The sequence below is a fragment of the Hermetia illucens genome, chromosome 2, assembly GCF_905115235.1.
Source record: "Hermetia illucens chromosome 2, iHerIll2.2.curated.20191125, whole genome shotgun sequence".
Taxonomy (NCBI): Eukaryota; Metazoa; Arthropoda; class Insecta; order Diptera; family Stratiomyidae; genus Hermetia; species Hermetia illucens.
The window spans coordinates 173,200,070-173,218,696 of record NC_051850.1 but is presented as its reverse complement, the minus strand read 5'-3'; the positions used below and the strand labels follow the sequence as shown (position 1 = coordinate 173,218,696).

The 18,627-nt window shown below is 43.6% G+C and overlaps 2 protein-coding genes across 2 annotated transcripts in view; both read left to right on the top strand.

The window, feature by feature from the left end:
• The window catches only part of LOC119647676 (cilia- and flagella-associated protein 298), a 300,430-nt gene that overhangs the window by 220,152 nt on the left and 61,651 nt on the right, over positions 1-18,627 (top strand). The window lies entirely within an intron of this gene.
• On the top strand, positions 10,518-13,268 carry LOC119647675 (protein tipE). Its single transcript, XM_038048752.1, has one exon. It carries the CDS (start codon positions 12,099-12,101, stop codon positions 13,266-13,268), a length of 1,170 nt encoding a protein of 389 aa, XP_037904680.1. The 5' UTR covers positions 10,518-12,098.

The following is an 18,627-nucleotide window of genomic DNA, read 5'->3' as shown; positions in this document are numbered from 1 at the left end:
CGGTTACTCATGGAGAAACACCGTGAAAAGCATCGCCCTCTTTACATTGCCTTTCTGGATCTAGAGAAAGCGTTTGACCGTGTACCACACGAACTCATCTGGTATGCTTTACGACAACACTTCGGGCCAGAAGAACTCGTGCGCTGGGTTCAATTGCTCTACCACGATCCGAAAAGTAAAGTTCGAAGTATGGCGGGTGTATCAAAACCGCTTCGTGTCTCTGTTGGAGTTCATCAAGGAAGTGCCCTCTCATCACTCCTCTTTGTCCTTGTTATGGACACCGTCACACGGGATATCCAACGTCCAGCGCCATACACACTGCTTTATGCAGATGATGTTTTCCTAGCATCTGATAGCAAAAATGATCGCGAGCGACTTGTTCAAAAATGAAATGATCGCCTCATGCAACACGGTCTCAGATTGAATTTAAACAAAACTGAATTTTTGACGACCGATCCCCATGAAACAGGCACAATCACTGTCAGCGGCAGTGACCTGCCCAGAACTCAGCGATTTAAATACCTCGGGTCAACGCTATCAGCCAATGGAGAGCTGCGTTATGAAATTGCTTCACGCATTAACGCAACCTGGATGAAGTGGCGTTCCTCAACTGGTGTCCTTTGTGATCGACGTATCAACGAACGTCTCAAATCTAAAATTTACCGCATTGTCGTTCGTCCAGCCGCTCTCTATGGTTCTGAGTGAGACAATGAACGGCGTCTTGCGGTAATGGAGACAAAGATGCTACGTTGGACTAGTGGCGTCACACGTTACGTTAAGTTACTTCAAGCACCTGGTTTACTGGATGGCTACTATTATATATGATGTAACGGCTTTTCTCTAGGAAACCAGTCCCTTCCCAGGGCGTCTCTTGTAACGCTGCTACATTAGCCCTATATTCGGTCAAGGTATCATTTATCTGTTTGGCAGCTCCCTTTCTGAACGTTTCCGTTTCATTGCGGGATTCGTCGTTGTGTAGTCAATCCAGTCCAAGGCTACTTTCGTGGCTCCTATGAGCGCTTCGATTTTTCACGTGTGATTTTACAAAATTTGCGTGAGCACGCACCAGATTCTAACCACATAACCGCACAAACATGGGGATTCTCGCCAGTCGAATGAAATAAAGAATACGCAAGCTAAGACCTGAAAACGAAAATAAAAAAAATACCACGGTTCGACCGCGCTCGTGGAGCCGCGAATCTCCGGGGCCAAGTCCTATGATAGAGAAGAAAGATGCACGACGGATCACAGTCTCGATTCCAGCTTCTTCTGCCTCAGATGTTTATCGAGGCGCGGTTTCTAGGGTTTCCACCCAACCTTGAAATCCTCAGGCCATTATTTTGGAGGATGTCCTTTATTTGTAAGAGTTTTGCGGGGTTAAGAAGGAGGATAAACCAGCAAAACTAAAAAAAAATGAAACGCGAGAATCCACTCTTCTTTGTCTGAAATCTGCGAATGAAATGAGAATGCACCATTGGGTACGGTCGGACCCACCACCGAGCTGCGATCCCCATTATCCAACCAAATGTCGCTCGATCATCCGTTCCTTCCTCCCTACAAAGACAGAAGATGAAGACGAAATTTTTAATTCTATGTATGATATCAGAAGCGAGAAAGAGCGAATATTGGGGACGGCAAGGTCTAGCAGTTTGCAACAACCCTTTCATACCTAATATGCGTTCACACTGCTTCCTCAACCCGACAGAGAAATAAAACCTTTAATTATTCACCTTTCTTCCTTGCTTGGATTCGGATAGCTAATGGGGACGCTCGGGCATAGCACCTCGCCACAGTCCCCCGTTTTCAACCATCAATTTCTTCTTTGCTACAAGAGAGAAAGGATCAGTAACCGCGCGTCAAAATCTAGAAGGAATTGTCATTCACATAAAGGCAGGAAGTGATAGTTCTGACAGACAACCTTTCAGCCTCCAGCCGACAAGGCCCACATTTCCGAGCCTGTCGATACGGCGCTTGAACAGAGCTTCTGTATTTGCGGGCAGACCTTAACGGTCAACTTAGCCAATTTCTTTTAGGTTTTGGGATAGCTCTTCCCTCTAAGTCGTCTCTGGTCACTCATGATGATCGTGTGTCCATCGTTTTTCTCCTTGGTTCACTACAATCTCAACATAGACTTCAGCCAGACAGTGGAAAAGAGTGCTTCGGCGAGTACTGAAATTGTTGCCCGTATTGCAGCGTGATATTGTTGATGGCACCACTTTTGCCCCCATTGGTCACCTATTTCCACGATGTTCTCAATGATAAAAATACAGTAGTATTATCAACTTCAATTGGATAAATATCTTAATAAGATTTATAATATTTCAGACCTAGATTCTATAAAGAAGTGTCATTTTTTTGGAATTACCGCCGAATTGGTTAAACATGCTGGCGACCAACTACACCAAGCGGTTCACCAACTGATGCTCAAGGTGTGGGACACAGAAGCAATGCCCCACGACTGGATACGAGGAATTTTCTGTCCCACACATAAAAAGGGGGATATTACGCAGTGCAGCTATTATAGAGGTATCACGCTGCTGAGTATCAGCCCAGAACATCATTGGCCCATACCAAGAAGGTTTCACTCCAGGCAAATCTGCGACACATCAGATTTTCTCTGTGCGGCAAGTGATGGAAAAACTGCTAGGATTCCTTTGACAGCATAGCCAGGGTAAAACTGTACACGGCCATGAGAGAATTCGGTATGACAACGAAATTGGTAAGGCTAACTAGGTTGACCCTGACCACTGTGTAAGGCCAGATACAAGCAGCAGGATCACTCTCGAGATCGTTCAACCTCAACAACGGTCTAAGACAAGGGGACGCCTTATCATGAATCCTCTTTAACCTGGCCCTGGAAAAGGTGATTTGCGATGCAGATGTTAATTCATGTCCACTCAACTACTGGCGTACCCTGACGATATTGATATGATGGGAAGAACAACCCGAGATGTGCAGTCTACCTTGATCCGTTGCATATTAATGAAGACGAAGTACCTGGTGGCAGCGTCAGCGCAAAAGAACAAAGAACGAACAACATCGAATCGCACTGGTCAAACGAGAACAATGAAGATAGGAGACTACAACTTTCAGACCGTTGAAAATTTCTCATATCCTATCCTAGCCGAGGCAGATGCCGCCTAAGGTAAAGCGATAGCCTAGGTCAGGACACCAGATAGCTTTTAGGGATATTGAATTACGGAGCTCAGCGCAAAACCAGGCTGTCTGGAGTTGCTTACTAAGACAGGCCTAGACCGGATACCAGTTGTTGTGCCGTTGATGACGATGAAACTACCCATGTGCCAACTGTGATTTAGAGAAATTCTCGAAAACTCCAATGCCACCACTAATCGTCCCTTAAATTGAGGTCATATAATCAAATCGATATTAAAACCCGTCCTAACATTTTATGGTGATATTCAGAGACCTAATTTATTGATTCATGTGAACGTCTGATGACGACGCGGAGAACATTTTTCGAGAATAACTAATAACATCAAATAGAAAGTATGACGTTGGCCTGAGGTAAATGTTCAGATATCATCCTTCTATTAAATGTTCCACAAGAAACTACCCCGTCTAACCACCAACCATGAAAAGCAAAAGCTCGTGTAATTGCTGTTGGTGATGCCGTCATTATATACAATACTTAATTTGGAGTAGACCTCATAATTAATAAGCTTTTGTCAATCAAAGGGGTTTGACCCCGTTCACTGTCCTGGCGTGAAGATTTTGTCAATATTTTCTGGAATTTACTCGTTTGTCGTTAATTTATGTGCCCTGCCGGCCTTCTTTCTTCCTTTTATCCACTCTTGTATTTATGGCTAAGAGGCGAGCAACAAAGCCATCCTTAAGTGGGAATTCATGTATGTACGTATGGAAGGGTACCTTATTCAAGGCTCTTTAGCTCCAGCAAAGTGCTCATTACTCTTGTAATTAGTGAAATGTGTGTGTGTTCTTTACTTTACATCCTCGGAAAATGTGTATGGGAGACATGCAAGACAATGTTATTCGTGGCTATAGAAATTGATTTTTTTCTGTATCTTATTAGACTCACCGAACTAATATCCTTTGCCGTGGCTACCGAGCCGCACTCAAGCCACCGTTGATGTCCTTTATACGTGGTCGGGTTTGTCATTTCGTGTATAAAATGCTACCTCGTGCCATAAATCGCTATCTAGTTCCATAGCGTGGAAAAAAGTTAAAAATAAAGATACATTCATGTATATGTATCTGCACAAGGCATAGTAGACGAATTTTAGTGTAGTCAGAACAGACTGAGGTCGATCGATGGCGCCGAATGTTAAGTTTGCCTTCGATTCGCCACCGTTCTCCAAATACAGCATTATCAAATTGTTATGATTATTGACACCAATGTGCGCTAGCATTTCAGATGTCTTATAAAAGGCAAAGTAGATTTACTGAATGGACATAATTAATTCATCATTCGGATACAATTTTATGTGCAACTTTTCACTATCTATAGAATTTCGTTTTGAAATATGAGGCAGCGAAATTGTTAGGTACCGAAATCTCTAATTAATCTGAAAGAATAGTCAGTTCTTTTCGCAAATTCTATGCATGTTCCTAATGTCCTTCATTCCGTTGCGTAGTATAGCAACTTCAAATAGCCCTTGCACGTTGTAATTTATTTTACCAATATCATTGAGACTATCCTTTATTTGCATGACACTTAATGCAATGCAAGTGATAAGCTCTGAGCTGCAGGATTTGAAGGTCCTGGGGATTTAACGTGAGTTCCTACCATAATCAGAGCCCCACTATGATTTGTACAGCGGTACTGGTTTATACAGAGTGCAGGCTGAACATTCATACCAGTGGATGAGGGGGCTAAATTACACCAACTAAGGTGTACAGCGCCCAAGTTTTACAACGCAACTACACTTTTGGGCCGACAAGGAGCTCTGCCCGCGATGTGAGCACAACTATAACCACCATGAAACTCCCACAAAAGGGGCCAACTGCAAAAACTAGGCCGAGGGCATAGCTTTCAGGATTTTTCGTAGAACATATGCTCTCAGAGGATCACCCCGGTTCCCATGGTACCAGATAACCTCCGGTGAAACATCGTTCCAAATGACTCCCTTGCAGACTCGGGTCTGAACGCCCTTCTCAATTGCGTAGGGATGGAACACCCCACCGTTTAACTGGTTAGCAGCGAGCGAAGCACAAAGACGAACACAAGCATACATGACAAGCCAGGATGCGAACCCAGAGCAGTGCTGTCGAAAAGCCTCCAATCTAACAACTGCGTCAGAGTATTTATTGAATGCTCTGATATAATGGATCCTTGTTATCTAGTATCTTGATCACTTGATATTGCTACATAATTGAAAATAATGGGATGGTTGACGATGGTAAACATCCAAGTTGATTATTGATTGATTACTCCGCCGTAGCCGGTCCCAAGCCCAGTTGTGAAATAAGGAGGGATGGATAGCTTCAGTCTGAATGGCTGTATGCCACTGCAGCGTCTCAGGGGGTAGGTGAGGAAAGTGCAGGAACTTTGCACATTACTTACTGAGGAAACTATCACTACAGCTCTCAGTTAGGAATAAAATGCACTACCAAAAATGAGGGGAGGAGAATTTTAAGGTCCGAAACGAATAACCGGCGGAGGTCGTTTGGCTTGGTGGCTGGGTCGGGCTCCCATAATCGACAGCACGGCGTCGAAACCGCTTGTCGGCGAGTGGTTCGACGTCTAGGCGCCATGACAATCAGGAGCATTGCTCCGCCTGATGCAGTTATTTCGCCACAATCTGTGACGACCACTTCAGCGAATGAAGTGGACTGAAGAAATGAACCTCTTCATCATCCACTCCTACTACGAAATAACGGTGGGGGCGGGTACAACACCTTACCGCTCCGTGTTGCACAAGAGATTCGTAGAGTATTTCCTGTAATCCGCGCACGTGACTGTGCAGCGAGTCGCAGACCAGTACCGCTTCATTACCCGCAGCGACACAATCCTGGCCATCATCAGGGAGCGTGTTCGACTTGAGGTCAGTGCGAAAACTCGATGGGGGCAGAGGCGGCGGGAAGAATAACACCACGCCGCAGTGTAGACAACAGTTTTAGTACTCGCCAAAGCACTCTTTTCCACAGTCCAGCTGAAGTCTCCGCTAAGGTTCGGGACGAATGCCAAACAGCGTGTATAGAATTCTCGGATATAGATCCTTTGCATAGACCAGCTATTCCCAGGCTTTATGCATCTTCAGCAACTCCGGGAATTCTATCTCAAATCAATGATGAGATTGCATCTCGACTGAGTGCTGATATGTCGCTGTTGCAACTACCATTACTTGTATATTGTGGTGCAATTACGGCTGAGATTGCACGGTCAGAAGATTCGCTTTCGGGTTATTGGTTTGAGTGACCGAAGGGATGTACCATAGAAAATTCCTTTGGAACTTCGGCGAGACTCACTAAGGCAGGACATTGCTAGGCTGTCTCAATACAGCACTGGCAATACCAGCAGTCGGCCGAAGGAATTTCCTTCCTCACTACGGGAATAACCTACCTTGTCCGAAAGAAGACACGGTGCAGGACTCCGCAGACACAAGACCGGTTACTTGCTTACCAACCCTCTACAAATTCATAACGTTCATTATTAGTGGAAGGGTCAATGCGCACCTCGAGAACAACAAAATTCTGTCCGAGGGGCAGAAGGACTGCCGAGTCGCGTCAAGGCGTTGCAAAGAGCCAGCTCGGGCCATCTAACGTCTTATAGAGCAGAGGCCGGTTTCTCAGATAATCCTCTAATATCCGTAAGATATAGCCTGGCATTTAGAATTGAATTGTGTTTCGCATGTCTTCTCAACTTCCGGAATTAAAAGCATTTCTGACTTGATATGGATTCGATATGTAAAACTACAACCCTGTTCTTGCCGTGATTTCGACAATTCGTTTCTGGAGCCTGGATGAGGCCTGCTTCATTCAAGTATCCTGCCATTCAAGTGACCTCCAACCAGAATCTGCTCTTCAAGCCTCCATCAAAATTTCGGAATCGTCTAATTCGGTGTTAAACTTATGCTGAAAAACGTTACCTCAAGACCCAAACCCAGATAAAGCTATCCCCTTGGCTTTGAGAAAGAACTCAAGGAGGGGTGTGATCCAGATAGAAGCAGGCAGTAGTGATAAGTCAAGATGCCATAAAGCTGGGCGATTGTTCCAGTACTATTTACTGATGAGCACTAGAACAATTTCTACCTTCGCTGCAAACTGCGCTAGCAACTCATGGGCAATTGAAATCTGGCCGATGCTGATCTGTAGAATGCAGAACATATCAACCGCATATGCGGCATGCTGCCATCCTCTCAGATCTCCGGCAGGTTGTAGATGTGTGCCGATTGTTCGGCAATTTTCACCCCAACGAGTTTTTGGCCTCGGGAATTCAAAGTGCCGATACAGACATTTCAGCGAAAATGATGTAAGGCTGATTTGTCTGAAGTTCGTTCTTTAGATTTGAATAGTCATATTTCCCAGGCTTTGGTATGAAAACTACCTTCACTTTCTGCCAAGAGGAAGGCATGAAGCCCAGAGCAAGGCATCCTCGAAAAATATTTCTTAGAAGTTACTTTAAGTGCCCCTTACCCTCCTTTAGCATCACTGGGTAGATGCTATTCCAGGTGCTTCGAAGCAATTCCCCTTGCAATGCCTTCGTGTTCAAGGGTTTGAAGAAACCGCGAATTTACTTCCCACTTCCGAGACCTGTTCTCCCGGGTGGTGTACTTCCAAGAGAGTCTGTATAGACTCAACTCTGAAGTTCGTGAAAGTACAGAGTCCAACTTACCCGAGTCATCCTTATCAAGGACTCTGCACAACCTGGAAATCTCCCTTTGACCTTCCAGTTTCTCACAGTATGCTCTAAAAGAGTCTCGTTTCGAACGTTTTACGAGCTTCTTATATTCACGCTGTGAGTTCCGGAAGTTTAGCCAGTCTTCATCTTTACTGCTTTTGCAAGCACGATTTAGAAGTCGTCTGGTTGATTTTCTGAGTCTCTGCAGTTCTCGGTTCGACCATGGAACCGTTTCACCACGTTGGCCTCGGGAAATAGGACAAGCCCCTTCAAAGCACTCGAAAAGTGTCCGATTCAGAGTTTTCAATTGATCTTCTATCGCCAAAGGAGTCGTTAGCCACCTAGGAAGCTCAAATTTGTCGCCAAGAAGTTCATTGAACAGGGTTTGCAATAGTTAGACTAAATTCGAAGCAACGGTGATCTGAGAGTAAGACTTCATCTAGCAATCGCGTTTCTAATCAACTCTAATAACTTCGAAGTGCAGATTATTAGGTCAATTACTTCACTTCACCTCGGACCCACATACGTAGAAACGCACCCTACGTTCGTGGTCATTAGACCAGCTGAAGTAATTAAATCAAACAGCTTCTCCCCTCTAGGATTGCATTTGCTACTGCCCCAACAAATATGCTGAGCGTTCGCATCACAACCTATTCAAAGTTCAAGGCCACTTGATTTTGCATACACTACACTCCCTTAGTTCACAAAGGATCATAGGGTAAGTAAGGAGGCAACTATGACGTTTCTACTCTTACCATTAACCTGGTATTGTAAGTTGACCGCAACAAGGTCCTGGGAACAGAATTGTCTCAGCATGATTGCCTTTAACAATTTTGATATTAGAACGCAGGTGAATGAATGAATCCATGCCTCGGCCACGACCTGATTTCTCAAAGTCGCGGGAGAATACGAAGTCTGTGACTTCTTACCACTTGCAGAGTTTCAATCCTTAGTTTCCATCTCCACGTGTTTTTGGACACCCTTAGTGTTGTAGTAAACTACCACAAGTTCCCCCACCACGGCAAGGTGGTGTCCGAGGGGGAGACACGCACAGGTTTGGCACTCGTATGCGATGTGATAGGAAGGTGGAAATGGCAGAGGATAGATCACACATTTAGGGAGGGCGATAACTGCATGTGGACTATGCCATGCAGCCAAATCAACTCTCTCGAGATGGCTGACGAATGGATCGCCCCAAGGGCACTTGGCGCAGAACAGTAGAGGACGACTGCGAGCGTCTCGGGAGGTCGCGAGGGAAGTTGAAGCGCATTTCAGATAACCGCGAACCATGGCGTGTGGGTGTGGTTGTCGCACTGTACACCACCAAAGGCTGAAAGGCAACCATAAATATCAAGGTGGCCGGCGAAAGTGTCGCCTTAGAACAATGCGGCGTTAGAGCAATAAAGAAAAAGTGCCACAAGCACATTGATAGGGGCTCACAGTACTATGTCCCACACAGGGATTTATGCCAACCAAGATACTCTCATTTTCAAAATCGCTGATGACTGGCGTGTTTAAAGGATGGAGGAGTAAAAAGGAAAGGCGATTTCGCCTAGAGCTCCCTCACCTCTGCCCTAAGAGCAGCATGGCCACAACTGGGCAGATGTTTGCTGTGAATTATATTCAACGCAAAGGAATGTCAAGAATGGCAGAAACCTACCACAATGGCTGGTACTGAATCGCTGTGGCACACATAAGAAATTCCAGCAACCATATTGTAGTATTTTCATTAGTCATTGCAAGGATTTTTGCTGTAGTTTTTAGTTTACGATAACACTGGATTGAGTCTGATAAATGGACAAGTTAATCTGCAAACATCGTAATGATTGAGCCACACCTAGAAACCCTTGTTCTACAGTTCGCCCGCAATTTTAACCATCACAAAATAGAATTCAATCATTATAAGCTAGTCTGCATGTGTGTATATATATACGTATGCAAAGAGGGCAATTTTAATATACCAAAGTTCATCATACTTGTAATCAGCAAAATGAGTAATTTGTGGTTTATTCCAGGAACTTCTCTACAATTCAGTATTTACCTTGTAATACCGCACATGCTGCCTTTTCAGCGCTATCTTCCAAGCCTCTTTTCATAAGTTAACCGTTGAGTAGGCTGTGTGTGTTACATAAAAGCGCAACTACTAAACTTTATTATGACGCAAACAAAAGCTTCTAAGTTATGAATTGCAGAGGAGAAAACGCGAAGATTATATACAATGTCCTTACAGACTCGTTTGCCATTCTGTTGCCAAAAATCAGGATTCAGTTGTGAGTCAACTGGGCGCCTTTCCAAGTTTCATAAGAATATCTCCTGCTGTCTAATATCTTTTCTAATATGTATATCGGCAATTAACCCCTAAGAATTTTCAATGGAATGTACTAGGACATGGCAATAGATGTAGGATTCGTTTTCTTTAGGAATACATACTTTCGCCTACCATTTGATCCCAATTTACTAGCTGGCACCCAGTCAGCTGTGACTAATCCAATGCATGCCAGCTCCGTTAAATAGGCACCAGATTTCAAAAGCTGCAGAGGACGTATATCCTTTGGAAAGCTCCGCTCCTACGCTCTCCTTCAGTTGCCACAAACACGTACTTCTCCGTCTGCACGCTTCACGCCTTCCATGAATGAATGAATTCCTTTGACTCAGTGAGTTCCTTGAATCCTTTTTCATACCGTGCGAGCATGTCTTCAGTAAGCTCCTGCAAGCTCACATCGCCATATTATAGTCCTGCCGAAGCTTCACTTAGTCCTTGTCAAATGTGTAGAATGGTCTCGCAGTGATACGCGCATCGGATGTGTCAGTACGAGGAAAGTCCTTTCAGTATATCAGTAGTAAATGACCTGTATAACCGGGTCGCGGAAAAATCGGAGTAGATGAGAGAAATACGCCATTTTCATTTGGACTATTATAAGAAGTAGAAAAACATTTGTTTCTGTCTTTTTGTTGCCTTTGTGAGTTCCTTCGTTAGTCTTTAGTGTACTCCCTAGTGAAAGTCAGTGATATCCTGCTTTAACTTTGCAGCTCCATGTGTTCACGCTTCTGAAGGAAAATCTCTCGTCTTGCTTTTGTAGGACATCGACGGGACTGTCTCGGTACAAAAACGCATGTTGGTCGACGAAAACTTATATATATATATAGGGAAAGCGTTGTAGCCTAGCTTACGTGAAACAATAATAGTGGATACTTGCTAACTGTAAATACAATTAAATGCTAAACTTAAGAGGTCCTGGACAAATAATAAATGCCACGCAAACTAACCCACTGAAAGCGAAGAATTAATCTACACTAAAAAGTCCTTTCGTGTCTCTCAACTTTTACATTTCGATATTTTTACGTGACGTGCCGTGCCGTGCCCGCACAAATTCATATGTAAGATACAAGGATATTGCCGTCAATAAATAATACTCAGACATGTAGGGAAAGTATCTGCTGCAAAGAGGAACTAATGTTACATAACTTACTCCTCGGAAGCCATCCACATTACTCAAACATTTATCGCGCAAAGTTTCAACTTCACGGATTTTATGACCTGCCACAAAAATTTATACTTGGAACGTTTTGCCGATTGAACAATCCAGGATCGAACCGAAGCAAAGGACTTGCCGCATTTGGTGCGGCACGTAAAGCTTGAAAGTGTGTGGGAAAGAAATGAGTGCAGCAATTTCGCTATATATGTATGTAGGAATAGCATGTTTGATAGAGCCAACACGCAACGGAATATCAGCTTAATCAAGCGAAGGCAAAGCATTGCAGGACACCTGGCCACATCTTTGTAGGAAATGAGCAGAAGGATAATGCGGTTGCTCCCTCCTTGCCGTCCATACAGAAGCAGGAAGCAAGCAGAAAGACACTTTCAACAGAAACTCCGATCATAATAGTAAACAAGTGGTTTTCCATACATATTCGCATTATATAACAAAGCCAGGATATTTTTTTAGATGGGATTCGCCCAACTGGCATGATTCCGGTCGGAACTTCTCAGTTTTTGTCGGGAGCCGAGTTTTCCATAATCGAATTTTTCAAGTATTCCTTTAATAGATCCACAGATTGTGTGACCGGAACAGTAGCGTTTTGATAGTTCTATATCCTTATTAGTGAAAGTCCTAAGTGTAAAGGTGTTTCAAGTGTGATGTGAAGATGACTTCCTGGTGCGAAGTATGTCTCAAAGTTACCGGATGATTAAAACAAACTAAGCACACAGTAGCAAGTTAAAAAGATACAAACCTACTAGGCCTTTCGGAACGAATTAGGTGGCCTCTTCACGGGAGATATGGGAGACGAGCCTGAAAATGAGCGAACGCTAAAACAAAAGCTACTTTTCTACACAACTGCATTCTTCATCCTGCTCGGTACATTCTCGCTTTTTGCATTCCTTTTCCTCGTGCCATTTGTCATAGATCCAGCTTTTACTACAATTTTTATGCAATTCGACGAGAATCCCGCCTTCTGCTTGACTGTGGAATCGCTACATTTGCATGGCGCCAAAAACTGCTCATGGGCATCGTGCAGAGAAGGGTGCACAAAGGACATCTACCAATGCACCCAGATCCGTGTTAATTATAAGCTTAACTATTGGGATGTAGTGAAGGAAATGAATATGACCCAAAGCAGCACTCCTTCGCCACCTCAAGCGTTGGCAATTAGGAGCATGCTTGATCCATTCGAGCAAACATCGGATGGAAAGACCCCAGACGGTATAAACGACCACGCTAAGCATGATCGTAATGTCCGCGCGATACGCGAATATGACTATGCAGACACTCCTGACATCTTCTCAGATAAAAATCCTTTCACCAATGAAAACGAACCATTCATGGAAGTCTCGGACTTGGCCGAAATGACTGGTCTAATGGGAAATGACTCCGAATGGTACTTCACAGGAGCCCGTTTGTTTCCTAACGTCAAAGGATGCGGCTACCCTCCTATGCTAAACTGCACTATTTGGACCAAAAAATACGTGAAAGAAGGTTCAAACTTCTCCTGCTACTATTCAAAAGTCGATCCAGGACTCGTTATAAGCGATTTAGATATGTGGCAAAATACGCTCAATCTGGTGTACGCCATGGCTATTCCGATTCCTTCGTTCATTATATCTGTTATATACTTAACTTTTGCCTATTTTGTAATATACAATGAAGATGAAGAGACAGCACCGTTGGATCAAAATGCCGAAGGAATGGCTGGTGAAGATGAAGATGGAAGTGGAGCTCCAGCAGAAGGAGATGATGCAAATGCAGATGATGATTGTGATATTTGTGTAGATATTGTCCTGCCAAATGGGACAGCTCCTCTTTCAGTTTCTGGAGGACCTCTTACACCGAATTCAGTAGCAGATATAAATTCGTTCGGTCACCAGTTGAAAGTGAAAATGGCTGATGAAATGTCTAGGGAGAGTTTAGATGGTGGAATAATATCAAACTCTGGATCGTTACAGGGGTAAGTTGAGACTATAAAACCAAACCATTTTTGCAAATTCTATAATCGAACGAATCGAAATAAATTCAAGGAAATATGTATGCATATCCTGCTTGTCCCAGGAATCATAACAACGCCTTACTGCAGCCCTCTTGCAAATTATGCTAATTTTTGTTCGGTGCACATACTATGCTCATACGATCTTCTTCTCATAGTTTGCTTCATCAGTTATGACCTAAGGGATGACATAACGCCTGATGGGTGTTCCCTGTCCTTGATGAAACTGCAAACTGTATGTTTTCTATACAATTTGATGCTAGCCCGAAATAGGGATCCGTAGATAAGAAAAGCAGGAAAAAATATCTCTGCAATTGATCCAATCCATCATTACTTTGATCCTCAATCCTAAAACAAAACCAAGAGTAACTAGAAACTTGTTCTAGTGTCATCCATCAACCTCAGAACCTCAATGATCAACTGAAATAACGAACTTCAATATACTTACATCGCAATGACCCTCTACGGCTATGACCGTTCTCATTTTTAATGTTTTGTTCAAAACTTTCTTTCTTTCCTTTTTGCTTTGTTTTCCGGAGGTGGAAATCTTCCAAGGACACTAAAACCATCCTCTGACCTGTCCTCTTTCCCGCGGAACCATCGCAAAATATTTCATCGCTGGGTGGACATCGCTCTAGTCTCTCCCTTCGCCCATCGATTGCATCCGCAACCACTCCTTTCTCACCTTGTCTGCCTCTGACAACCTGCACTGAGTCCACCCGTTTCGTTAACTGCATTCCAGTTCTCCACGCATGCAAGCATTTTCCCAATTATATTTTACGGTTCTTTTCAGTGGCTTCTCAATACTCTTCCCTTCATATCTAGGACAATGGAAAAAAACATGCTCCGGGTCCTCCGGAATCCCAAGCTGGGGCAGTTGGATGAACTGTCCAGTTTAAACCTATCTAGGCATTTACGATATTGGCCTTTTCCCGTGAGAAACTACGTGGGATCATAGTTTATCTCGACATGCGTTCTCTGAGTCCACATTTTGATGCTAGAAATCAACATAGATACACTCACCTTACCGGCGAAAACGTCAATCGACATTATTACGTCTGCGTATGGTATGCAATGCAATTGCCCAAATTGGCACTACGTAGAGTAGTACAGAACTCACCACTCTAGCTATAAGCAACCCACGAGCGCATCCCAGGCCCCCAACATCTGGCATCATGCTTACCAAGGCCATGCTAACATTGGACGTTTTAGTACAAACATGTAAGTGCTGTTTGAAATTCAGCCTTGCATCTATCATCATCCCAACTCTAAAGTGATGATATGCTCCCCATTCTGATGCCAACAGTGATTTCTTTACGCCGCTTCGTGATAAGGACCGCTCTGTTTTATCTTCCGCGAGGGCAGTTTTTCAACCACTTCTTTATAGCGTCAGATAATCACCGCGGCGTAACCCACTATTGTAACCTCGTTAGCAATTAGGATGCTGAGGACATCATTATACATGATGTTCCACAACAACGGTCCCAGAGCAAAGCGCTGCGGAACATCCGCGGAGACAATGTATTCTTTGGGTTCACTCTCTTTGTCATTCACTGTGTCCTACCGGAGCTATTGATAACCGCTAGGTAGGTACACCAATTGACGCTAAAGACCTCCTTATAAGATTTCAACTGACCGAGTTGAACGCATTTGGCACGCCAACGGTAATCGCTGCACAATACTTGCTAATGCCGCCCCTTTCGTGTATAGAATTTTCAGCTAAGCCAGTGACCGGTTTGATCACGTCCACGGTTTATCTGGCCGTAAGGAAGCCAAATTGATGGTCTGATAAGCCTCCGAGACTAGCCGGGAGCAATATGTTGAAGATTATTCGCTTGAACATTTTTCCCATAGGTTCCAATAGACATTTGTACTGATAAAGGGCGTAGGTCGGTCCCGAAATATTCATTTACATTTAAAACTAAAAATTGTATTTTGAAGGTAGCTAAACCTTGTATATTAATTTTAGGCTAGACTACAAGTAGTAGACGAAAATCTAATCTCTTTAGCTTGCCATGTTTAGGCAAAACTACTACCCTTTGTCTTTTCCATTGTTCGGGACAGATCCCATCCACCAGGCATGCTTCAAATAACTCAACAAATAACTTAGACCTCAGCCAGCTTCAGTGCTTTACTTGGTATACCATCAATGCTCAGTGCTTTGTTATCTTCTCACCTACTGGGAATCTCCAGTACTTTTTTCGGCATCACGTACAGTCACATTTAAAGGTGACTGACCCTTGAATCTCTCAGGCGCCTCCCCATGAATCAATATCCGCCCCCACATGTTGCTCTCTGGGTGCCTCGTCTGGCGCAATGACACGTCAGCCGAAGATTGGACAATTCACTATTCCACCAGCAGTTGAGCCTTCTACTGAGGGAAGTATAACGTTCTCGGCATCGATGAATGGCATGCCGGTGCGATACACTCCGTGAAATGGACGCAATTATCCTGTTCCACCCATACATCTATGAATGTTTGCTCTTCAATTGCTTTCGCAGACCAAACTGACGTTTTCCTGATTTTTAGACGAGCAGACTTCCAAGGCTTACTTTTCATGTCAAAGATGATTGCCTGGTAATCACTGTGGGTGTAATATTTACTGACATTTTGGACATAGTAAAAGACTAACAAAAGTCATATCTATATCCAAACCAGACCCTCCTTTCCAGTAGGTATTAACCTTACTGTCGTTAGCCAATATGATGTCCAACTGGGCGAAAGCCTCCAAGAGACAACACCCTCTTGCATTCGGCAATGAGATCCGCTATTCTGTGGCTCATGCATTGAAGTCATCGGTTTCGGTTCTCTGCGTCCAAAACCAATCTGTGCAGCATGTCCTCGAGTTCAACCAAACTCAGGCTTAGAGGAGCATAGCAACTATAAACGTATATATCGTTTATTTTTGCCCATACAAACCAACTTGTTGGCTGCCTCATGCATTCCTATATGGCTCCACCTGCAGGATCGACTACCCATACATAATTACTGAGGTTACTATAGGATTCGCTTCGTGCGGAAGCAGGCCTTGAGGGACCTTGCAGTGATTGAGGTTGATTTGAATCAACTTCATTTTCCCACTACATTTGACGACCTTTTGAATTCAGAACACTTACTACTTCCCTTAATATGCCCGCTGTCCAGGCCCTCCTTTTTATCGCACAGCAAACATTCTCGGGTAATGTGACCAGTTTTCCCACAACGTCTGCATCGGTTAGACCGATCAACCACACTTGTGAATGCTCTCGCCACACTTGAAGTATCGGACATTTAACAGGTTAGACCCTGCTTCTACTGGTAGCCGGATTGTTTCCATCTGTGTGTGCCTCCATACGCCTTTCTGAGGCTTACAATGGATGCCCCCTGCAAGCCATTTAGCTTGAGCTGCTCTGCTAAGGCATTGCCGATTTCCGCCTTATAAGTGACCTCATCAAGGTTCCTGCACTGTATAGCATTCTCGTGCTTTTGGGCACCCACGGCAGCACTTTTCCCAAGTGAATTTTTTGCTTGGCTGCGGAAAGCTTAGATATTTCTCTCTTTAGATCTATTCAGCTCCAGCATGAGATCCTCCTTTTGGTTCCTCCGAATCCTGATTACGTTTACCCCTAAATCTTTGAGATCAAGGTCCAGCTTCACCCTTCACCAACCCGGGCATACTGTCCGTGACGGATCCTCATTCTCTCCTTCTTCTTTTTAGGCTTTTTTGCCCAACCTTAGTTCAATCGTTGCGTAGTTTTTGATCGCATATCGGCTCCCTTGGTGGCGATAGGGTTTTAGGCGCTATTTTCCCCCAACCGAAATTTTGGGCCCTTTTGTCAAAGTGGGATGTACGCATTTTAGTCTTTTTGAACTTGCTGATTTCCTGGATTTTCGTCTTTTTTTCCTGAACCTTGCTTTTTCTCTGCCTATGCACAACTGCGTTGATTGTGTTGGCGTTAATGGATTAATTTTAGGGCTCTCCTCTGATTCTCTCGCGTCTTTCCGCTAATTGTTATATAGAAAGCTGAAGGCTTTCACCATATGTTTTATTGCTCGATGCACGTTGTGTTTATCTTTATTAGGAGGATGACCCTTCGCGGACTTTTGCTCTACATTCTTCTATCCGATCCTGCGGACTCTCCCCTAACCTCTTACGCTCGGATGTGATTGATGCCACTACTGCTTTTGACGCCAACGGTTATCCCTTGGACACATCCTTCTGCGCTCTCGTTAAGGGTGTTCTAAGGAGCAATTTGGTCGATTTAAACACCTCCTTGATATCGACGACTGGAAGCCTGCTTGCCCAACTCCATATCCACCGTAAGTTTATACACTTTCTTTTCGTCCATATTGGCTTATTATTCTGGATGACCTTCCAATAGCAATTTTTGTTCATTGGTGGGTGTTTGATCATCTCTTTCACGAACGCATTCTCAGAACCTACCTAACCGAAAAATCCATTATGCCATTATAACGTGCGTAGGTCCCGATATATTCTTCATATCGATATCTGTCCAAATAAAGTTAATAATAGTATAGCTTCCAGTTTCCCGATTTGTTTCGTAGTTATGTCTGGAACCAGCATTTTATGAGAAAAGAAAAAGAAGAGGTTTCTTTTTTGGCTACAAGTTTCCTTATTAAAACAAATACGGTATTTTGGAAATTGGTTTTTCCTTTCATCTGAGGAACGAATTGCTGAGGATGTGAAAAACTGATCCCCGATGGGAATAAAGCACGCGAAACAAGAAGAGGAGTTTCCTTTGTTGGCTATATTTTTTTTTTTTTGTAAAAACGACTGTCGTATTTCGGGAATGAGTTTTTCCCCTCTTCAAAAGAAACAAATCACTGAGGAAGGGAAAAACTGGCTCCTAAAATACTGATTTTGTTTTAATATGCTATCTAAAACGATGATTCTATGGTCCTTTTTTTAAATGACTTCTTTTAATATTGTAAACTAGTTGATCCAAATAGCTAAATTTTGTAAAGTTCAAGTTGGGTTCCATACTACTTTCGAACGATATTGCTCTCATAAACATCTGCTACACGGTCAGTTTCCCAGGGCTGGTGTAGGGCTAGAATAGTCATCAAAAGATGCACTAAGAATGAATGTTTTGATCTAAGTGGGCGTCAAATGCTACTGAAAGCTGACCTAGCATCCATGATCATCACTATTCAATGATCAGTTTTGCGATACCAAACTTAATTACACTTGAATTCTATGGGAGCCCTTTATCCAAACTTTAGTTAGTTAGTTTAGATTAGTGGGAAAAGCCGTAGCTCCAAGCACTTAGGCCTATTCTAAATTCCCTACTCCATTCGAAAATTCACTCAATGTTAGGCATTCGCG

Bases quoted from the DNA above. Each gene is read 5' to 3' on its own strand.
- LOC119647675 (XM_038048752.1), top strand. From the start codon at position 12,099: ATGGGAGACGAGCCTGAAAATGAGCGAACGCTAAAACAAAAGCTACTT.